We start from the raw sequence: 25,283 nt of genomic DNA on the forward strand, positions 1-25,283 counted from the left end.
TAAAAATAGTTAATAGTATATATATAAAAAAAAGTATTTATAAAAATACTTTACTTAATTATTAATATAAAGTAATAATATAATTTTGTACACAATTAGGTTTTAATAATTATCGAATTGACTTGCATATTTCTTGCCTATCTTTTCCCTCCTTTTGAGTAATTAACTACTTGGAAACATCCCTTACATTGTTCCAATTAATTTAGAAAAGTCGAAATAATTCTATCCCATTAGAAATTCTTCTTTTAATCAAACTTTGCTCAATTCTTCCAAATTTTTAGCACAAAATGAATCTACCAAGCACATCGAACTATTATTTCCCGATTCTAAAGCAATATTATATGAATGAAGGCAATGCCTCGCGTCTTCCCAAACCAGCACCTTCCACCAAAGAACTTGAACCTTCGGGCAAGCCATGAATTATGAATACACGTCGCTCTATCGGCCGGCGTCTATTTTCGTTCGATTTGAATTTTTACAGTCAATTTATTCTGTCGCGGAAAAACGGGCCGAATGAATCGATGAATTATGATCGTGCCCTGGATGAGCAAGGTCGTTCGAATTTTCATGCGTTATCGCGCCCCGCGACCTCCGCGGATTTCAATTTACCCCCGAAGCCGATGTTTCGAGCATTGCTGTTAAAGTTCCAGACGAACAAATTCCAAATTAATAATATTCTACTCTCACTTCGATTCCCGATGCCATATCGAGTCCAGAGGTCGAGATGCCAGGCAGATTGCACGGAGAAGTGTCTTAAATTAGACCGACTGGAAAGTAATATCGGTATTTTCAGTAGTATAACATAAAATAGCAGCAACTTGTTAAAAAAACAGCTTCATTGAATGACGTATGGACCATTCCCGTAATAATTGACGTCACGTTTATTTCAGGATAATTCTCACGGAGTAAAGGTCGCAGAGAATAGTTGACAGCTCCACTGGCAGAGGCTGATTTCCTATGAAAGAATATTTTTGGGGGAAAATAATTTTCAGAATTTTCTCGAATTTTTCCTGCATAGAATTGTTCAGTCTATCTAGATATCCCACGCTACGAGCAACTCCGCGAATAGATATCGACGCTCAAGTTTCCGAATATCTCTCTGGAGCAGTGACACATATTCCTGACACGAAGTCGTTGCCATTTCCACGCAAGACCCAAAAATACCGGTCTAAATCCGACAACGGCGAATCCCCCGTTTGTTCTCTAACCGCGAGTTTCGCGACCAAATAAATTACCAAGGACGTTCAAATTCCGCGTAGCTAAAAGAGCAGAACGCGTTGAAAGGCTTTAGGCCGGGATCCCTTAACTGCTCCTTCAGCGAACCCATGAATATTACGCTGTTGGCAGGACTGCGGTCAGAGAAACAAGCATACTCGCTGGTAAAACGAGGTAAGAGGCTTTATGTAACGCAATATTCTTTTACAGTATTCTACTTTGTTACCCGGTATGCACCGCACAGTATCGCGGTATTCTCAGATCTCTAATGAGGCCGGGGGAAATGCCGGGCCGTCTCTACGAAAAATAGCATTATTAACTAAGAAGTTTATAAGTACCGAGCTCGTGAAAGTCTGAAAAAATATCCAGCTTCTCGTTCTACTTTGTTCGACCCCTATCGTAATTCCGTTTCGAGGAGGAAATCTGGGTTGCAGCGTTCACGAAGCACCCACGAGATTTAGAGAATTGCGGGCTCGACTCACCTTTTCCTTGTCCCCGATGTGGATCAGCATCTTCGCTTTGCCTTCCTCCAGGTAGATTTGCAACCGATCCGGGCTGTTCTCCAAACTCGTGGACAGCAGCAGACCACGTGGCCTGGACGTTTTGAAGCGGATCGCTATTTCCTCGGTCTGGGTCTTCGAGTCCTCTGGCATCAGCGCTGTCATCTGCTGTGTTCCGTTCAGGTGCAGCGTCGATGCGTCTGGACAAAGGATAAAATTGTTAGGATAAAATTGTTCGAATTGCGAATAAATTATTAGGATTTTTGTTATTCGTTGATGGTTAGGAGAAACTCGTTGCTGGGTGAGAATCAAAAGTGTACTTGGAATTTGCCAGATCACGTGGCTGTGACAGTCGCGAGTTGGACAATGTGCCTGGGTCAGGACAGTTCCTGACACTCACAGGCTGGACGTTTAGGGGACGTTAAAGTTGGACGATGGAAATATCTAGGGATATATAATGACGGTCTTATCGGACTGAAAGTTGACATTAATTTTGCAGATAGTAGCTGCATATTTATAGTAATTGGAAGGGTTTGAAAAATAGAATGTCTAACAATTCGAATGTTAATAATGTATGATATAATATGATTTACACGATATTTTAATTAATATTATTTAATATATATTTAATAATATTTACGATATTTATATTACGATATTTATTTACGATATTTAATTAATAGATATGTAAATAGAAAGGAGGGTGATAGAAAATGGGTGAAATATTCACTTAAAATATTAAACAATTGCAATTTTATGGGTCTCGAGGAAATGCAAAAATATAATTTTTTATAACAAATGGAAGCTATTAAAAAAATAAAAGAAAAAAATAGGTAAAGTAAATAGCACAGGAAACCACTAACTTTAAATAATTAACTTCAAAAAATAGAAAGCCTAACAATCCGAATGTTAATAATGTATGATATAATATGATCTATACGATATTTAATTAGTAGATATGTAAACAAAAAGGATGATAGAAAATGGGTGAAATATTCGCTTAAAATATTAAACAATTGCAATTTCATGGATCTCGAGGAAATGCAAAAATATAATTTTTCATCACAAATGTAAGCTATTAAAAAAATAAGAGAAAACAATAGGTAAAGTAAACAGCACAGGAAACCATTAACTTCAAATAATTATAACCTCGAAAACAATGCACGAAATGCAAAAATTCGAGCGCAGTTTCATAAATATTAGTCGATATTTATATTGCACGTAAAAGAGTCTGATAAGAAGATTAATTAACAACCCTGCGAAACGATAAATTAAGATAACAGATAACGATGAGTTTGCTCGTGGAAATATGTTTCTAATTGTACTATAACTCGTATGTAAAGTAAAATATAATTCATCGAATGCGATAAATGACTCGGTAATTTAATGAAGTTCAGCGAAGCTAAATTTAAAGCAGATTGTATTTATTCGAACAAACTTCCAGTTAAAAGATTTTATTATGAAACGAATGTAACATTCGAGATGGAAGCAACGAAACCAATATTCCAGGAAATAAGAAACGGATTAAATTGCTAAAGTAAAGTACGTTTAAATTTAAAGATCAAGCATGTGCGACGTAACTAATGCGAGTGTTAAATTGTTATTTTAATTAAAATACATATAAGGGACTTGGAGGATAATATCATTACAAAGCTTGTTAACTATGTGCACGTAGTGAGGAACGCAGCAGTGTAAATTAAATAAATTAACACAGCACTTGCCGAGTTTCTAATTAAGGGGTAAGTACAATTGTAGACAAACACGTTGTTCCAAAACATATTAAAAAAAAAAAGAAAACTTTTTTGCAATTTCATATACAGTTAAATTCGACATTTTTGTTTTCATTCTCACTATCTATATTTTCGATACATATTAAAATTTTTACCACCAAAATTGAAATTGCGAAGCAAAAAATAGTACTGTCAAAATTAAAATGCAAGAGTATAGAAATATCTGATGCAATTATAGCAAGCATACCCCTACAACGACATAATACACGTAAATTCGTTTCACGACAACGAATACACAAATCCAGTAATAACATTGTACCAAAGATAATAACAAATACAAAATAAAACTCAAGCACGAGAACTAATTAATGCTTCAAGCATAAAACTACTTAAATGTGCCGCCATTACTCCTGTAATAATATTACATTACAATGCATTATCCTATTATCTTGCAGGATTATTACGTTGCACGGCTAACTCGATGTACGCGTAATTTAAATGCCATGATTAAAACTCCATCGCCGGACTCAAAATTTTAATCAGGGATGTAATTACGAGACGTATTAATAAATAAGCATAATTTTACACGCTAACGCGAAACAATCCTCTTCCTCCTCTTCCGTTCGATCGAATTATGCCAACGCCATGCGACATTTACAGCAATGCCCGCATAAACGTCCGGATTTCCGTTTTAACGTCTCCTCCAATTTTTACCATTCTTCGAATCGCTAATACGTCGATATTAATTTATTATCCACTCCTATAATTGGTTCCAATGACAATTTAAACGATATCCGCGAAGTCCAAAAATTCAGAAAATTCTGCAGCTCTAACTCTGAATATTTAATAGCAGAAATCACATAAAATGACTATTTTAGAACTTCATCTCTAAAATTATTGGGAATATATAATTACTTCTGACAAAATTAAAGTCTATTTCTCGAGATAGAAATATAATTTCACTTCATAATTCATAATGATAGAAATTAAAAGACTAAAACTACCGTTTTGCTAACAACTCTAAGTGACAAAATGGGAAAAAATATTGGCTAACTTTAATTTAGCTCATTAACTAAACGGCTACCAATTTGCAATCGATTAATTTTGTCTAATATCTTCGCATCTAGGATATTTTAACCCTTTGGGGGGATATTCGCAAGTTGAAAAATACAGAAAACTACAGAAAATTAGAGAAACTAAAAATTTGGTATATTTACGTACTATAAGTAATATTAAATTCAAATCAGTTTCGACAAATTCCGTGCGTTTTAATATCCATATATCGACTTTAAATCCTGCACCGAAAAGTAACTGCGAAACGCTAAATTTTCTCTGCTGAAATTGCAAAGGGTTAATGATCTCGAATTTTTCATAAACTGTACCTAACAACGAAGGAATCTATTCCATTTGCTAAGGTTCAACTATAAATATCCTAAATTACTCGTATTTTTGTCTTAACTAATTTTATTTCGAATCGCTTATACATCTTCCTCCTCCTTCCACGAAATCTTCAAAGTCACCCTATCAGATAATCTTCTACATAGTCTGAAACGCTAAAGGGGACATTACAATACGCGAGAATCCTTACCTTTGCCACAAGTAGGCCCCGTGAATGGCGTCCTTGTGCAGTCGCAGTGAAACCTGTTCCATCCCTCGATACAGTAGCTGCCGTGCATGCAGGGTTGCGAGGGACAGTGGGGTGGTTGAGAGTGACAAGCCGGCCTGACAGCTCCTGCAAAATTGTCCAGAGGAACGAAATTACGGGGACAGTGACGATTGCTCCCTGTTCGAGTTTTTCGTCGCAGTGAAATGGAACACCTTTGTCAAGACGGAGAACAGCCGGGAAGAGCATAATTGTCGTTTCGTTCATGCGATTTAATGAGCACGAGGTAATGTCTCTAGGTGGACGGAACGTTATGTAACGTGAAGCAGAAGAGGTCGTGGACACGTGAAAAATTCGAGTGGTTAACACATCGCGGACGAAGCTTTTAATTATTAATCGTACCAGCAGCCAGTTATTTCATAAGTGTACTTGACTGACGTATGGGAAATATGAAATGTTTCGGCGATGCTCCCCAATGACGTAACACGAAACGAGAGATATTTCAAAATTCGACTGCAACGCGTTAAGTAACCGAATTATCGCAACGAGTGAAAATATATGATCGCGGTTGAATTGAATTTGAGTTTAAAAATTTAAATTACGGAATAAAGTTCGAATATTCGGATCGTAAATTTAAATATGAAAATTAAAAGCGTGGTGGATCCCTTTTTTAATATCCACTGATTGCGAGCTCGATGTGCGTGGTAAATTCGAGTGCATTATTCGACTTACCGATCCACGTAATCGATTTTGCTTTAAATCGTTTGTTAAATTATTCGAACTCTTTCATACTCGCGAACAGACATGTCTGTAAAAATTTGTTCAAACAAGATCAGACCATTTTGCAATTCCACTCCTTTATTATCGAAAAGCACTTTAATCTCTTCTCTTTGTTCCACATTCTCTTGTATATTATTTTATTTCGCTTTATTTTCATACTTCGTTCATTTATTACTATCAAAACTTCTATTTGAGCTTCGAAATTAACAGACAAAAATTTGTGTGTATTTAATTAAAAATGACACAAAGGAAAATTTATTTAAAACACGAATTATTTTCTGCATATTTTTCTGTAAGCACCTAACATAATCTTTTATTATCAAAAAGTACTTTATTCTCCTCGTTTCGTTCCACATTCTCTTGTATTTTATTTTATTTCGCTTTATTTTCTCACTTCATTCATTTATTCTTATCAAAACTCCTATTTAAGCTTCGAAATTAAGAGACAAAAATTTGAGTGTATTTAATTAAAAAAGACACAAAGAAAAATTGATTTAAAACACGAATTATTTTCTGCATATTTTTCTGTAAGCACCTAACGTGATATTTGGTCAATCTAATTTTTATCACATCCTTTTTAATCTGAAATTATTTCTGATACTTTTAACCTATTCAATTCTAAGATAATAAAAATGGTAATAGATAATATTTATATAAAATATACGATTGTTAATGACATTAAAGTAGAGGAGAAGTTGGAACGAAACCAGGCATTCCTAGCAGCTGTGGTGTCCGAGTGGTAAAGGAGTCAGACTCGAAATCTGATGGGTAGTATGCCCGCACAGGTTCGAATCCTGTCCGCAGCGAAAACATTTTTTCCACCCCTAAACACCGATTGTCAATATTCTCAATTTTAATCCACGCTTTCCTATCGTAAAACGACATTTTGCCAAAAATAAAATAGCAAAATATTAATATTATAATTGCCGTTGTACCATTTTATTTTCCACCAATTTATTCGTCACCTGGTTTCCAACATTTTCGCGTTACCTCTCTTTTCCTTTAACGAGCAAACAGCGTGCAAATATTTCCGTATATATATTAATTGAATTAAATTATACGGATATGTACGCATATACATATTAATTAACGTATGTTTCGGTCGAGTATTTACCTTTTCAGTTTTGCATGTTGCGAAACTATTGTACCGTGGCAGTAAACACGTTTCTTGTACGAGATAGTATCAAGCACATGGTAAACATGGTACATACTAGTGCAACGTAGAAAGCTACAATTTAGGTCAACATTTTGCAGCTATTTTGCATAAAATAGAACATCGTTATAAAAACTTATGTATCACGTGTATTCAAGAAAATAGGGTTGTTACAAAAGGTAACTAGCTTACCCCTAGATTTTATATACCTCTTACATCGTTTCATTAAGGATAATCATTTTTATACCAAACATTTTTGCATTTTTTTAAATTTTAAATACTGGGCTTTCAAAAATTATATTACATGGCGAATTATTATTATTTTGTTATTATCATACGTGTATATTGTTCGTGGAACAATATTGAGGTGATAAACTACTTTTCAAATTATTATCTCACCATAGTGTAAATTCTTCTATCAAGAGATAAGTATTTTGCTAAGATAAATTTTGTTCTGATACGATATTCGAGGTTCAGATTTTGCAAAAACAATACTTCCAGGATCGACAATCCCATTGTCAGTCACGTTCGAGTATTATCATAAAGTATGTATCATTTCCTTACCCGAGTCCTGCTGTTGAGCATATCCAGCTATATCGATTTGTTGCCGGTTTATGACAAGATCCCTCATGCATCCGACGTAACCCTGTCTCAAGGCACCTGTCCACAGTACCGGAGGAACTGTTAGGGGTGCAAATGGAGCCCCCACACCGCCGATGTACAACAATCCATCTAGGTCCAGTTGTGTGGAATCACCTGTAATGTGAAATATCACCAGGTTATATAAATTATCGCAAAAGATATTTACAATTATAATTGCTTGTTTTGTATTCGAGGGTATCTCGAATAATAAAAATGATTTATTATAAATAGAGGGAGGGTTGTGCTCGAACGAATTTATATTATTTTTATTAAAGTTGTCATTTGCAACACGTTAGGATTAAATTAAAAGATTACTTTTTCAATTTTTAATTAGCTGCCAATTTTTGATTTACTATTGGATGTCAGTATGTCATTAATACTGATAAAATATTTTTAAATACTCTAATAGATTGTCTAATTTTTAGAATTATTTTATACGTCCTAATTTTCGTTTTTAATTATATTACTTTAAAGAGAAAACTTATAACTTTTATGCTATTTTCTGTAATATACGCGATGCTTTAATTCCACTTATTTTTTATCATATTTATTGAAAAGGTAGTTTGATAAATTTAGTTTAGGTTCAATGTGTTATTTTCCTCGAGTACTTTATATTTTCGTCTCGATAAAATTATATTCTATTTTCATTTCACGGTATTCCATTTTTACACACTCCATACGTTCTATCGTGCTTTTCTATAAATTGCAAAAGCTTCGTTATTTTCCGTAATAAAATCTATTTGCCCCAGAAGAAGGAAATTGCAACTTCTCTGTCATGTAACGTATCGTATTTCCTTCAGCGTAATAGAATTTTCATTACTATTAACGTTATCATATTTTCAGCTCTTATTCAGCTACAGTTAAATGTATTACGTATAAATATCCAGCAATTATCCAGCTACGAGTATACGAGTTTCAAATGCAGGAACGAAAATTAAAATGTAAATTAAAACGAACATTTGCACCGAATAAATTGTTATTTTAATTATTTTCATTCCGCGGGAATACGGCCGATTTTTTATTTTTCCCGCCATATAAACTACTCCAGGTACCATTTTGCTTAATTATTGGAAATTTCACGGTTTCAATAAAGTTCTCCACTCGGATCGTTTAAAATTCTATTTTATTCGAACACTTAAAATTTCGCGATCCCAATACGTATTTCATGAGTACATTGAGCCCACTCCAAGTACTATTTTGCTCGATCACTCAAAACTTCGTAATTCCAGTACGTTTTTCACAAGTACACTGGCCATTCGGATTCTCATTTTACTTCAAATTCAGCAAGTACCCTGGATTCTATGTATTTTGTCAAAATCGATTCTGTATCACGTTGCGGAAAAGTTAGCTAAGTTATGTTGACCTAACACCATAACTCTACTACTAATATAGAAATTCAAGATATCTCGAACTATGTAAACCCAAATTTCTTTTAAATATCTCATCCTCGTAGAAATAAAATTTTCTAAATTCTCTTATAACGTAACTCTGAAATTTTATTACCGAAGATCAACATTTTTGTTATTATTTTTTCTTCTAACAAAAATTTAATATCCAATTTAAAGAACACAAATTTAGTCAGAATAAGTAACATCATTAATTAATACGTATCATAGACAAATTTTAGATCATCGACTAATAGAAAATATTTTAATTTTTTCACTTCCTTTTAATTCAATTTTGTCCCAAGATTTAATGAAATATTTAATTTAATAGATAAAAAAGAAAATCACGTTGTTAATATATTTTAAAAGATAAGATTAATATCTTCGTTTAATCAAAATCATCTTGTCCACGTTCTCATTATCCTAATCTCGCTGTCCTTCCAGGATACCTGCCGCTCTTACCCACTTACGTATCACTTAAAAATTTCTCCTTAATCCGAACTATCTCGCTCAGCTTTATCACACAATATCTCCCTTACGAAACATTTACATCCACGTACATTGCACCAATTTTCCTCATTATCTGCCATTCACGATCCTTCCATTACACACTCGGACAGGGTTGAACGCACTATCTCCCAAGACGGGCTTGTTCGAAAGGGCTCGAACTATGCCCGATTATTCGGCCTGACGCTCTCGAGCCCCCGTTAATTCCACGTTAATTAAAAACTCACGAGCCCCGCTTAAAGTCCATTATCCCCCCGGCCAACTATTTTTCCTTTTCACCTTTCCACCAGGCTCGAAACCTCGAGTTTCCTACTCGCGCAATGAGCACCGGAAAACCGGCGGGAAAAAAGTTCAGCGACTCTTGAATTAACGCCGGGACACGACGTGCCCTGTGAAAATAATAGCTGTTTCTAGCGAAACCTCCGGCGAGCCTAATCGTCCCGTAATCTTCCTACGAGTGGCCATCTTTCTTTTGGGGGTGAACGAGCTACGTCGCTGGTCGTGGGTGTAATGGACACACTCGACGATTCGTAGGGGTGTCGAATTCGAGTAGATTGCTATTAACAGGAAAATTATGGAAAATTAATAATGGTAATTTAATTTTTATAACAAGTAAACAGGAGTTTTATTCCTTGTTTATTGATCTATCGTGAAATTGACGAATTAGCACAGTCAAACGTGTACAGGAAAATTAGGGAAAATTATTAGTGGGAAATTAATTTTTATAACAAGTAGACACGAGTTTTATTCCTTATTTATTGATTTATCATGAAATTGACGAATTGGCACAGTCTAAAGTGTACAGGAAAATTACGGAAAATTAATTTTTATAATAAATAGACACGACTTTTATTCCTTATTCATTTATCTATCGTACAGGAAAATTATGGAAAATTAATAGTGGTAAATTAATTTCTATAACAATTAAACACGAGTTTTATTCCATGTTTATTGATCTATCGTGAAATTGACTAATTAGCAGCCTAACGTGTACAGGAAAATTATGGAAAATTAATTTTTATGACAAGTAGACACGACTTTTATTCCTTGTTCATTTATCTATCGTGAAATTGACGAATTAGCACGATCTAACGTGTACAGGAAAATTATGGAAAATTAATAGTGGGAAATTAATTTTTATAACAATTAAACACGAGTTTTATTCCATGTTTATTGATCTATCGTGAAATTGACTAATTAGCAGCCTAACGTGTACAGGAAAATTATGGAAAATTAATTTTTATGACAAGTAGACACGACTTTTATTCCTTGTTCATTTATCTATCGTGAAATTGACGAATTAGCACGATCTAACGTGTACAGGAAAATTATGGAAAATTAATAGTGGTAAATTAATTTCTATAACAATTAAACACGAGTTTTATTCCATGTTTATTGATCTATCGTGAAATTGACTAATTAGCAGCCTAACGTGTACAGGAAAATTATGGAAAATTAATTTTTATGACAAGTAGACACGACTTTTATTCCTTGTTCATTTATCTATCGTGAAATCGACGAATTAGCAGTCTAACGTGTAAGAATAAATCAGTAGAGACAATGATACAGGAATCATTATATTCGAACAAATTTTTCCTAAAAATTTCATAAGCTCTCAATTTGCTGATGTCGTGATTTACCTTCACGCTAGTTGTTCGTATACCAACGTGAAATTCCCTCATTCCTGTCCTCGAACCACCCCTTTCGAGTTCCATCAGCTTCGTCCAGCTTACGTCTCCCCCCGCAGGAAAAATTCCTCGAATTCTTCGACGGACGAAAATTCGACGTCGTTACTCGAGTTTAATCAAGCCTGATAAATATTGCATCCGTCATTCGTATGCGTGAAATCTATCGCAGAAGCGATCCAGGCAACGAGTTTTCCACGATACGCGGCTCCAAAGGGACTCCAGAGGACGGGGGAAAAAGAGGGAAAAGCACGGAGGAGGAAAAAAGAAGAATCGAATGAAAGAACATTACACGAGCGAATCTTATTTTCCTCAGGCCGGCGACGCGAGCAGATAAGATGGAGGGAAAAATGAATACGAGGGGACAGGAGAAATAGCAAAAGACACGGAAGCGAGGAAGAAAGGAAATTGCAGTCGACGAAGGGGATGAGCGGCTCTCGCTCGTTGAAAATTGTTACCACCGACAAGCGTGTAAAAGCTCGGCGACGAGCCGAGAGCTGGCTGAAAAGCTCGACTTGCCGAAGAATTCCGGCTGGTAATCATAATTCTCCGGATAAAATTTATATCTCGCTATTTCGTTCCAGCTATGACCATGGCTAATCACCGGATTAGGTTAATTGGATGTCTGACACCGAGGGTACGACGTATCGTACCCCCGGAAGATCCTCCGACTATGGTGTATCATATTTCTCGTCACGAGCTGTGGCTGAGACTTTTACAATTTATATATCGCAGTTGCGACGTGTACGAATTTCTGTAATTTATGATTAAAGTTGGGTAATGTATTTTTCGGGGGAGGCTGGGGATTTAAATTTACGATAAGGGCGAGTGGTGTTTATATAAATTTTTCTGCGTCGCGTTTAAATTCGAGCTGTACCTTGAAATTTGCGAAATAATTGCGTTGCTTCGGGTCATTTATAATGTATTATACATTTTTGGGGAGGGGGTGAATTGAACCCCTATAGCTCTAGTTTGATCACGATAAATCTCTTGTATTTGAAATTACTAGTAAGAGAAAATTTGTATAATTGGAAAAATTGTTATTTTCCTGACCGCAGAAAAATAACACGGAACCCGGAGAAACGTAATATTCACGGTGAAAATGATACCATCGAAGGTGATTACTGGCGCGAAGCGCAACACTTTCGTTGTAATATGGCTGCACCAAACCGTGGTTACGTATCTGTGACCATTAAAGCGGGCCCCGGAAAACGGGCACTTGCTTTGAAATTTGCTGATCACGCCGGAAGCATTTCCGACAAAGCTCGGTTGCAATGCACCCCGTGTACACTGACTCGCCGTGCCTCTGCACGTGACGCTTATTTACATAGATCTGTAATATTACAATGCACACCGGGCAGCAATAATTGAATGCGAGGCTAAGTTTGATATTCGAACTCGTCTGTTCGAATTTTGAACGAATTCGTGCGATGATATGTAAGTAGCTGTCATATTGTTTCCCTTTTAAAGGGTACAACGTGATACCACACGTGTCCCATAAATACCAGTAGCGTCGTGCAGGGGGTGTGATTTTACGTGCAGGCGTATGTACACTGACAACGAGAATGAAGAATAATCGTCATGGAGAGAATTTTGTATGATCCTGAAACCTTGTACCTTTTTTTATTTATTATATTTTAGACGAATATTGTTAGTATTATTACATAATAAATATACAAGTAGTAATATCAATAATTCAATGTACTCGGGTGAAACTGAATGAATATAAAAATAAGATTAATCGTTAAATAAGAATAATCGTTATGGAGAGAATTTTGTATGATCCTGAAACCTTGTACCTTCCTTTATTTATTATATTTTATACGAATTGTTATTAATATTATTATCTAATAAATATACAAGTAGTACAATCAATAATTCAATGTACTCAGGTGGAACTGAATGAATATAAAAATAAGACCAATCGTTAAATAAGAGTAATCGTTATGGAGAGAATTTTGGATGATCCTGGAACCTTGTATCTTCTTTTATTTATTATATTTTATACGAATATTGTTAATATTACTACATAATAAATATACAAGTAGTACGATCAATAATTTAATGTACTAAGATGGAACTGAATAAATATAAAAATAAGGATGTTATTATTATATCATATTAACAACAATACGAAGTTTACGTATAATGTAGTGGATAACAAAAATACAAGGTTTCCAGGATTATTTGAAATTTCCTACATTCGCCACGGAGTATGTAATAATAATAAAACTGATATAAATATTACACAATACGAGTAAAATTAAATTATCATTTTTGAAAATTTTATTCTATATTATTAATTTATTTTCTCACGCAATTTGATGAGTTACCTAATACTTGGAGAAGCTTCTATTTTCTTAAGAGTAATTGAAAATTGATTTAAATACAAATTAAAAATTATTAAACTGAGAGCTTTATCGAGGCTATCCTCGATTACATCGAACCCAGTAAAACAAGATTAAATTAAATTATTAAACTAACGAATATCAAGCTAAGTCTTTCCCAAATACGATGTTAAAAATAATGTTAAAAATAATTAAAATTAAAATTTAAAAAATGGGATTTTATAAATAATAATGGGTTAAAAATAAGAAAATGGGAAAGGAAGTATTCCTCAACAAGTGATTTTATAATTTCGGAAATTAAATTCTTCTCGTGTTTTAGCCTGACTCGTCTCCCTGCAGGTATTTTCTAACGGGATAACCATTCTAGGAGTAAGAAAATGAAATTGTTCGGTTAATCATTGACTCGGAGGCGGCCGGAAATGGAGTTGAACGGCGTTAAAAACACGCGTGAAGTCCGCGACGTGTTCTCGCTTATCGCCCAGTCGGTGGTTTCCGCGGTGCCCCGGATACGGATGGTTTTTCTCCCCTCCGGAGGAGATTATTTTATTGGCTTAGCCGTAATCGCGCTTTAAGCTCCGATGATTCATGTTTTACAGATTACGCTCCTCTTACCGCGAATAACGCCACCGACGATTTAATTCAGTTGCGCCTTTGAGGTTTTAGGTAATGTTCCCTCGGCAGGATGTTCCATCAGAAGAACGAAATAAAGGATTTCCAAGTGTTTCTTTCGTTCCAGGCAAATTACGTCGCGCTCAAGTGCCCTATGTTCCCGTGCTCTTAACGAGATTTTGATTTATTGAGATTAAAATTACGCAGTCTTGTCAGCTCCATTCAAACGTTTTACCTTTGCTATATCGCAGTCTTTCTTCTCGTTTAATAGAAATATTCCGCGAATTTTGCCCGTTTCTCAATATTTACTCAAATCGAATTGAAGTTTGCTGTTTAATTTTTATTTCGATTAAGAAATTTATTGGCAAAGTCCTCATAATTTTTACGTTATGTTTAGGGCTGATTTGAAGAATGAAACGAAGGAAATATCGGATTTAAACGAAGAAAAAGGAATTCTCAGCGTGAACAGCAATTAGAATCATATACTAAGCCTAATTGCGAGGGCTTGGACCAGTTGCATCGGGCTTTTTCACGTGTTACGAGCGTAGTTGGCCCGCAGGAAGCGTTCACACTCCAAGAATTCGCGCAAACTCGTCCAGTCGAGGCGGCGAAGCACAGTTTTGAGGCTGAAATTGCTAAAGGGTCGGATTTCAAAGGCGTGTTTCACGGACAAATTAACTGGCCGTGTAATTCGAGTGACCACCAAGGGCTTCGTGAAACTTGTACTACGGGGATGGCGGGTAAGTACACAATTCGACCGAAGTTCTGAATTTCTTTCCTTTAATGTCCGCCCCACCGACTCCCACGAGTATCCGTATTCCTGTCTAGAGTCAGCAATTGATAGAGTACAATAGCCTCTTTTCACGTGAAATAACGATTTTTTGGTACAACCTTACGATTCTTTTTAATTCTTTACTCGTTTAAATATTATTTCGATAATTCTGATAATTTTGCGTTGAGATTTAGTCAATTAAGATAATTTTGAATTTGACGAATGAATGATAGGAAGATGAAAGAATATTTGACGAGCTTTTCGATTATAGATACATCCGTGACGTGGGTTCTCGAATTTGCAGATAGCTCTTTATTGCTTCTTTATCAGATTTAATGCAATATTATAATTAAGCTTCAGGCACGTCGTGTCGACGATGAAAATATTATAATAAATTTCGAAGTTACGTGTTCCTGTATTCCATCGTTAATTATGATGTTAGAACGTTGTAATGCTGGCATCAAGTGGCTTAATTACCGATATTACGTTGAAATATCGTATCCCTGCAGTGCTATGTACACACATATTCTAATATCGTTCATTAATACTCTCCATGTACACGAGAAATTTTACAATGTATCAACAACCTCGTACCTTTAACGAAAAATACAGAAAAAATATAGAAAACCTAACTTCATGGACACTTTTTAAAAATATAACTAAAACACAGTAATTATCTTCTCTCTTTCACATATTACCTATCACTTCAAAAATATTTTTCCCCATAACACAATTCTCTCAACGAGGTAACCTATACGTATCATAGAAATTTATCCTATGGAAGAGCAAATGCAAAATTTACTATAACTATTAATTCAAATTTACTATTAATAACAAATTAAAATTGTTGGCAACAAATTTCTCGAAGCACAAATTTATAATAGAAACGGAAGAATCAAGAAATTCTTGATTATTATAGAAGACATGCAATCATTAACGAAATTGGCAACGATAGTGACTTTTCTTCGATCTTTGGTTAATTGGCGACTATATATAGATCACGAGATCATTTAGGAACTCTTTTTCAGGATTTTCTTCGGACTGAATGGACCTTCCCCATTGGGTCTGGTTGCTGATACCAATGGGGTGGCAAACAGTCAACGGTCAACGGTGAAGGGTCAGTGGACAGTGGTCAGCAGTCAGTGGTGAGTAATATATATTATATATGTATATATGTATGTATATACTCCTTCTGTAACTCATCATTTGAAATAACGAATCGAATAATCTTCATCGCGAAGAACGTCTGAAAAATCAAAGCAAGCAAATTCAAGGATCAGTCGCCCACTCGTGAACAGCCATAAGCGAGTTATCTCAGATCACGGAGTAAGGTTGCAAACACTTAAAGCTGCCTGCACGACTATTTTTCCAGCAATCGTAAATCCAACTATCACGAATAGCTCGGGGATAAAAGGCGTCGCCGGAAATCGTCCACGGCTAGAATTTAACGTCACGCCGTGCACACACGCGCAAAAAGTCGAGGGAAACAGGGTTCGGAAGGGGTGGTTTGGACCAAGACGGGGGTAGCTGGAGAGGTAGCAGGAAGAGACGTGATTTCTGCGGTGAGACTCGGTTCCGTTATTTGAACTGGGCGACAGAGAAGTCGATGAAGGATCCGCCACTGGCAAACTCTCCGTTTTCTGTTTATTTATCGGTTTAATAAAGCTCCGACGTACACACCGAGCTATATCACCGTCCCTATACTTTTCCGCTTGTTTGACTTCTTATCCCTCGGCTGTACAAGCGTGCAGTCCCGAGAGTTATGAATAAATTCGCGATTAAGTCCGCGAGGAGTTTTTGATTGACTTTGAAGTGACTTCGGGAAGTCCTTTATAATTTCTTCGAGGTATTATGGTGGATTCGAGTTCTCGTTCGTGGGCTGAACCAATGTACGAGGTTACGGATTTTCCTGTTGCGAGATATTGTTATTCGCAATGACGTAAATTCGAGAATAAAGATATATCGTTGAAATAAAGAGAACTGCAATGTCAGTTCGAAATTATAGTACTCGAAGACGTTTCGTCTGTACTGACTCGGGGACGTTACGATGGAAAATAAAATAAAGGAATATGGTAATTCAGGCACTGGTAATTATATGTAGATTTTATAATTAGTATTGTATCATAGGCAGAGAATTAAGAATTAAGAAAGCAGTGAAAAATTAATTACGGCTGAGAGTAGTTTAATTATCATTTTTATTATCGATCACTCGATGATGTTCCATAACCAGGGAAAAAACAATTTTATAAACATGGAATTAAATCCAAGACTCAAAATAAAATTGGTATAGTCTAAAGCTATACGCGAATATTAATAAAAAGAAATTGTCAACTTGAAAATAAATAACAAAATATAAATAACAAAATAGGAAACTTTACTAAAATTATAAAATATTCGTAGAAAATATTTCTCATACAAAAGAGTCCACGATAAATATACTTTTTCGCACCCAAGACTCGAATTTAATCTACCATACTTATTCATATATCACCAGAAGTTTAATTTGTCTGTACCAACTCTGAGACGTTACAATGGAAAATAAAATGAAAAAATATCACAATTCTTTCACTGATAATCATCGATAGATTTTATAATTAGTATTATATAATAAGCAGAGAATTGAGAATTAAGAAAGCACTGAAAAATTAATTATGACTGGGAGCAATTATATTGTATGTAATACTATTATATAATAATATTCCTCGATCACTCAATAATGTCCCACGACAAGGTAAAACACAATTCTATAAAAATGGAATTAAATCCAAGACTCAAAATAAAATTGGTATAGGCCAAAGCTATTCACGAATATTAATAAAAAGAAATTGTCAACTTTAAAATAAATAACAAAATAGGAAACAAAGAACACTTTACCAAAATTGAAAAATATTCGTAGAAAATATTTCTCATACAAAGGATCCACGATAAATATACTCCTTGGTACCCAGTACTCGAATTTAATCTACAATAATTATTCATAAATCACTTAAACTCAAAGTATCTAAATACCACCCCCGTTTAATCGACATCGTCATGTTCGATCGAGCACAGGAAGAAAGGTGAACGTGTTTTTGTTTTCAAAAAAGAGGAGGACAGAGCTAACGAATAGACTAAGCGGTAATAAAAGCAGAGGATCGTAGAAAAAGCAAGAGGGAAGATTTATTACGTTCCACGCATGGAACGGTTAGCTGCACCTGCAGATAAGTGTCCTCGAGCGTGTAACTCTGAATTATGAGTGGCTTGCTTCTCGACCCCTGGCATTTTTCCCTCCTTCGTCGTTTATGTCGTCGAGCAACCGGATTCTGAATTTCGCCCGTGTGTAGATTAAACGATAAACACCATACATCCCCGCGCACACGTCGCGGGATTAAACGAAAGAGAAGAGGACGCGGCGTGTTACCGCGGCCGCGATTGGAAGAACTCGGTTGGAAGATGAAATATTTTTGCCAAGCGAAATCCTTCCGTGATGGAACATCGTGTTATATTTTTAACCGCGTTCAATTACTATGCGTTGGGATTTTCCCGTATATTTTCTGCGTAACGTGTATCACGGATAAATACGTGTCCATCGATTTATAAAATTTTTCGAATATTTTTGCGAGCAAGAAATTTTTTCGAGTTCCTATTGGAAATTGTGGACCGTTTAAAATTCTCGCGTCGAAGCTCCAGGATTTTAGTATGACAGAGTTTAATTTGGTTTTCATTTCTTTTTCGAGGAGAAATGAGCCAAGGGTTTGTTGCCGTTTAAGGTACCGCTTTTGGGATGTTTTAGAAAATAAAAATAAGTGTGTGGTTGGATGTAAATAATTTTGGAGGTATCGTTTCTTACCTGGTGTCCGGAATTCGACTATCGAACCGTCGACAGTGACACGTCCTTCTCTTTCGATCCGTTGAAGTTCCACTTCGTGCCACGTGCTGTCGTCCACTCGTTGTTTCGACGATTTCACTTTCACAGGGCCGCTTCCGAGGTCGATATGCAAATACATATGACCCTCGAAAACCTCGAAGGCGAAGAGGTCCTGCTGCAAGCACAAAACGAAACGACGTGTTATTAGATACTCACGAGAGGAACTGAGAGCTTACGAGTCACTCTCCCTTCGTTCCAATATAATTAAAAAAGAATTTACGTATAATTCCTCAAGTTTCCAAGACAGAAAAATATTTTCGATATAAATATTTAACAATTCGAAGCTTCTCCTATATTTTTCTATACTCGGTGATACCATTTATGCTAAAATAAATAAACAAAATAGATCCAGTTATAGAGCGAAGTTAAAAAATTAGAAAATACCATGGATTTGGTTTTATTAGTGTGAATGCAAGTGTGTGAGATCGAATAATGGCACGAATGTAGATATGTATGTTTTTAGAAGTGCGAGTGGAAGATCTAGAATGCGTAGTGTTGTGCAGTTGCTATGGATCAGATTCAATATATTATAAGGAAATTCAGATTGATATAAGAAGTGTGAGAGTGAACAATTATGATATAATGCGTGTGTAAATTTATAATTTTATAATAAACATACGATTGTCATACAACAAACTCAGAAATACACCCCCCTAAATCGTGAAATAATTATGAAGAAACAATAAAATTTATTTTATTTTATATATACACATTTATACGTAATTACATATGTCTAAGAATCCCACCACACCATCGTACCATAAACAACCCTCGCTTAAAATCCTCGCTACCCCTGTCATCTGCCTGTTCCACAATCTCAGAAAAAAGACACGAGTACCCTCCACTAAATAACACGATATTACACGTTCTAGCGTTAAACGTAAATCAAAAGGTGCAAATAAATCCGAATAAAACAAGAAAAATCCATTTCTGGACTAGCTAACCCACAGACGCTAAAACTCACTTTACCAGATTTATTTATATCTCCATACATCCATAAAACTGCCTCGCAACCCCACCTTGTACCTCCCATCATAAACAACCCTTGACTGAAACTTCCGAGCTCCTTAATTCCAAGTCTCTCCCCGTTTCTCCCAACGAAAAGAAACCTCCCTCTATGCCCTCGTTCCTCGCGGAAGATTCGGTAGATTCACCCTCGATCGCACCCCCGGAACCCTTGCTCGCGCACTGCTCGCGAAATTGCGGCAACGACGCGCCACTGACCGGTCGCATTTATTTCGCGACTAATAGCCATGTATTAACATATGTATTTACAAACAGCGAAACGGGTGTCCACAGCCACAGTCACGAACGGCAACCGGGGAAGCATTTGTTCGCGGGATCCGGTGATTCTGCTAATGAGCAAGCCGCACGAACTCGCGGCCTTAACGAGAACCCCGGTTTTCGCAACTTTCCGATTTATTTCGCGCCGTTCCGCGCCACGCAACCGTGATTATTCGCGATGCTAACGCCACCCCCCGCCGCCGCCCCTGCGTTCCTGTTTCAACGTTGAAATATAATTGTGGGAATTACGGGGCGGTATTGTTAAATCGAGATAACTGCGAGCCGCGAGCGAAACGCGGCACGAGTGGCGAAAATGCATTTCCTACCTTGTCGCTGAGGCCACACCGTGCCCCAGATACCTCACCTGCGGTACCTGCAGGTTCGTTGCATTCGCGCCACCGATATCTGACCTGTCTTGGATGTTTTTAACATCCAACTTGGATTTTTCGGATCATTGTACTATCTTTGGGGAGAATAAATCGGTTATGCGAAGATTTAATTATAAATAATTATTATATACCGATGAGGTATTTGAATTTAATTTGTGGTTATGTCATTGTGTGGTTATACCATCCGCGATAAAATTAGATTAAAATTCGAGAAATTATTGGAATTATGGTCTCATAATCGTGATTCTTGACACGTAGGACTCGTGGCAAGTTAGAGTAGTGATTGTAGTATCGTAGGGCAAAGGGTTAATTTTTTGAATTTAATTTTTACATCTAGGAACCTCGTGAACGTCGCATCTGTAAATTTGCGAGGTTCCTAAATTTTTGGACTTTGGACCCGGAAATTTTGATATAAAATTTGTAACCATGGTTAAATAAATTGTAGAAACTATATTAATTCTGTGAAGATTTGTTTTAGTTCCTGTCACTAAGTGCATCAATTCCTAGTCATAGTGTTCTTGGATCCAATCAAGGTTTCGTGAACTGTGCGAATTGGAGACCGCTCTTTTGTCGACGCTTTTGTGGCGTTTAATTAAGGATTCGATAACTTTACGCGATATGGTCGAACGTGGTTCGTTTCGCTAAAGAGATTCTATCAGAGCTCTTCGTTTTATTCTTCTTAACCGATTTATTTTCGCTTTTGTCAGGCATTTCTACTTAAACGAATTAGTAATTAAATGAACCTAAGATGTAAACATAATTATATTAGATTGTTTACGCTGGTCCGAGTGAAAAGTTTATTTTCACGCGGGAAAATACGAATTTAATTAGATTTCGTGGCATGCCACACCTGATCTTCCATTTCCTTAAATATCTTCCAGATATATGTACATTCTGCATTATAAAATAGACTAAAAATATTAAAATATATTTTCATTCCAGTTTATTAATTTTGTTCATCTTGGAGGAGTCCTCTGCGTACGTTAAAAAATAAGAGAATCATTTTCGAATTAAATTTCATATAATACCGAATTTCAATTGCATCACGGTATTATATATGAAAAATTCATTGAATTTATCCGAAGCAAATTACTAAAAATAATTTTTCATACGACGATCAATTGTCACCGATGCATTCTCTATGTATTTTTGAAACGTCAATGATACTTTTGCTTTTACAATAATTGAATCACGCGCGCGCGCAACACTTTACATAAATTACAAAGCCATTTCCCCGAATATTTTACACATTTAAACGGCAGCAGTTGATTGTACTTTGATTCAAATTGTATATAATTGGAACATATTCAATTTACGATATTTTAAATAACAATCACCGAAGGTAGAATATTCCCGCTTGTTTCGTTTATATTCGCCATGCGATGACGAATTCGCCATGAATCATACACGGGGAGATAAAAAGAAAAACACGGGGAGTAAATATCGCGTTGAATCACGAGAATCAAAATTCACGGATAATGCATTGATAAAACAGCATTAACGATTTCGAAACATGCCAACCTTTCTACGAATTACGATCCATCGGTGCGCGAACTCCTTTTCAACCCCCGACGAACGATTTCAGATTTTTCAATGGCGAACGCGAAATTCGATTACATCCCCGTATCAGCTCGGAGTAACAGTTTCCAGGGAGCAGTTTTTGAAACAGTATCCGCGATTTTATCAGGCAAAAAATGCATTTAGATCGTGGCAGGTAATTTAATTGTCCGCCCCTGCCATTCCGTATAATCTCTTTTCGTTATCTCTTCTTTTCTCGCTCGAATAAACATCGATTTTCTCACCGATCGTTGCCTCCGACTTTCGTTTACATTATCTACCACTACATCTTCTCTTCGTTATCTTTCAACCCTCCATTTTTTCCCCTGCAAATTAACTCGCTCAGATCCCGCCATTTTCTTCCTCTCGCTTAATGCTAAACCTTCTGACGATTTATCTATATCTGTTTCTAAAAAACCGGTTTATATAGATAAAAGTGGGGTACAGATAATAGATAATTTAGTACGGACGATAATAAATAAATAAAATAATTTTTAGATGACGACAAAAGAAATTAATTTCCTATATTTTTATTTTGCACAAGAATAGAAGAAAGGGTGGTAATTATTTAATTATTTTAATTATCTAGTACAAAGTAATAATTTAGTACCAACGATAATAAATAAATAAAATAATTTTTAGTTGGTGACAGAAGAAATTAATTTCCAATATTTTTATTTTGCACAAGAATAGAAGAAAGGATGGTAGTTCTTTAATTATTTTAGTTATCTAGTACGAAGTAATAATTTAACACCGACGATAATAAATAAATAAAATAATTTTTAGATGGTGACAAAAGAAATTAATTTCCCATATTTTTATTTTACAGAAAAATAAAAAGAAGAGTGGTAGATATTTAATTATTTTAGTTACCTAGTATAAAATTTATTAAATTATATTTTTATTAATAAAACAGATTTGGTATGTTACGAAAGACTCGAATTTTTCAAAAGACCATAGCAAATTTTTGTTGTTTTTTATGATTTATAATCAATAAGATGAACCAAACATTTTGCCATTTTCCTCGATTAGTTTCCCGAATATTTTAAGAGAAGTTACGCCATAATTTCTTTTCTTCATTTTCGTGATTCTTTTTCCTCTGCACATCTTTCCACGATTATTATCGAGTCGATCGAGTTGGTTGGTTGGTTTTTAATGAGCTTAACGCGAGATCGTTTCGCGTGGATTTCCGGCAGGTACGCGGCGATTAATTGAAACGATTGCATCGACGCGACCACGAACACGCATCGGGTGGAAATATTTCGGGAAATGAAAAAGTCTCGATGAACCGCGGAATTTCCAAGGGCCCTGTTAATCAAGTTGTCCATTAATGGATCGCTGTTTAACATTCGCTGCACGCTCGTTGCGGAATTTTTTCATAGCACCTCAGCGAATATTTTCGCCAGTAAACCTACTTGCAAACCGACCAACAGTTCACCCCTACATTTCCAATGGAAATTTATAATTTAATAATACTATAATTTATAATTTAAAATTCAAGAAATTTAGAATATCTTAATCAGAATTATCCCCAAAAAATTCTTCTTAATTTATATCTTTCTGATATTAGTAGTATCCTAGAAGTATTCCATCATGGAAATAAAAGTATAATTCTAAAATCATGGAACGTTATTCCATGCCATTCTATTTCTCGACGCAAACGAACCTCAAAATGACATAAATGTGGGATTGGAATAAGTACAGCCCTGAAAGAATACCAAGTGTGTTTGGGCTTAGGATGAAAGTAGTTCGCGTGTAAGCGAATTAACTGTAAAGAATGTTTATGGTTTCGTGGGAAAGGGGCATGATTGGAAAGGAAAGCCTGGGCATGAATGCTTGAAATAAGGGTGTAAGGGCGCGGGCAGCCCAGTCTCCACGGTCTAAGGTCTAGAGTCGACAGTCTTTTAACAGTTCTTCACGGTCTCCGAGAGTCTTTAGGAAGTTGCTAGTAGCGTGTCAGTATGTAAGAAGTGAAAGTCGAACGTGCCCATAGCGAATCCCTCTTCTTTCATAGCCGTCAACCTACGTATAAGCTTATTGTATCTTATTAAGAAGTAAAGCAACGCTATTTTAGCCCATTCACCCAAACCGAACCTACATAAATAATACAAAATCGAGTGGAAAAATTGCACAAGAACCGAAAATTCGTATCTTCGCCATAAGTCAGCATGGTATCTCTACCGAGCCATCGGGATCCACAGTATTTTCGACCCACTTGGCGGAAATCAAGAAGAAGAAGCAGAAGAGCGAGGAAAACAATATATCAAAGGAAATCCACATACCCTGGTGTGAGCTCCGCTACGGCTGTACATGATCAATCCGTTAGCTTCGTTGGTACGGATTTTGAAAGATATACTGCCGGACTTGGCCGCCTTCCAAGGTGGCAGGACCTGAAACAGAGGAGACATACGCCTCTTAATACCTCCGCTCTTGGCCGCCGCTTCCAAAAGACGTAAAAAAAAGAAAAACAGGAAAGAAAAGAAAGAGAGAAGAAAGAGAAGGGAGAGAGGGCAAAGAGAAAAACGGAAGGAAGAAATCCCTCGACGTCCTGAAGAAGAATGGAGAACGGACAGCGTCGGCGGTCCAGCGTGTTCGGAATCCAAAATTTTCTGCTATCCGTCGTGGACGAGTCCATTCATCATGCATGACGGCTTAAATAATCACGCGTCTCGTGCTCGTGGAATTTTTACTTCAATTTCGCTGCGGGACCGAGTCTCCTGCGGCTGACTGATTTACGTTTCGCCGTTTCGCCATCGAGAAATTCGTTGCAGTTCCGTCTCCGCGCGTTCCCCATCGCGAGAAATTCCCGTCCGACCAATCTGCTCCTCGCTTTTCGCATTTCGGAGAGTGAGAAAAAAAAGAAGAAATAGAAAAGAAACCGAGAGAAGCGAGAGAAAGAGTCGCGACGGAACGCGCGAATTTTGCGACCGCGTGAATCGAAGCTCGCACAACTTTCTCGGAGTTGGTGTGTTTAATTGCACTGGAGATCCCGTGTTGATCCGAGAGCACCCAGGGTGTCGCATTCGAGACGCTCGAATGAAGCTGAATGGAGAGATGTTTAAATGTGGTGTCACGGTGTGGAGTATGGTGTTCGAAGGAGAGTCAGGTAGATTTACGCGCGACGAAGGGTCTCTGGGTAAGTACGAGCAACCAGAATTTGAAAGAAACCTGGGTTAAGAAGTTAAAATGGAGATCGAGAATGGTACCCGGAGATATA

At 36.3% G+C, this 25,283-nt stretch overlaps 1 protein-coding gene and 1 non-coding gene across 2 annotated transcripts in view; one reads left to right on the forward strand and one right to left on the reverse strand.

The window, feature by feature from the left end:
* Window positions 1-25,283, reverse strand: part of LOC108548569 (neurexin-3-like) — a gene marked incomplete at its 3' end in the record, with an annotated part of 261,403 nt that overhangs the window by 24,633 nt on the left and 211,487 nt on the right. The window contains 6 exon segments of the mRNA XM_017901580.1: window positions 1,698-1,915; window positions 5,034-5,177; window positions 7,546-7,737; window positions 18,759-18,879; window positions 18,881-18,921; window positions 24,324-24,456. Coding sequence (XP_017757069.1) covers window positions 1,698-1,915; window positions 5,034-5,177; window positions 7,546-7,737; window positions 18,759-18,879; window positions 18,881-18,921; window positions 24,324-24,456 — 849 coding nt within the window.
* On the forward strand, window positions 6,551-6,634 carry TRNAS-CGA (transfer RNA serine (anticodon CGA)). The gene has a single exon. It is a non-coding gene; the product is annotated as a tRNA-Ser (tRNA).

Source organism: Eufriesea mexicana, unplaced genomic scaffold (assembly GCF_001483705.2).
Source record: "Eufriesea mexicana isolate 0111107269 unplaced genomic scaffold, ASM148370v2 scaffold1688, whole genome shotgun sequence".
Classification (NCBI taxonomy): domain Eukaryota; kingdom Metazoa; phylum Arthropoda; class Insecta; order Hymenoptera; family Apidae; genus Eufriesea; species Eufriesea mexicana.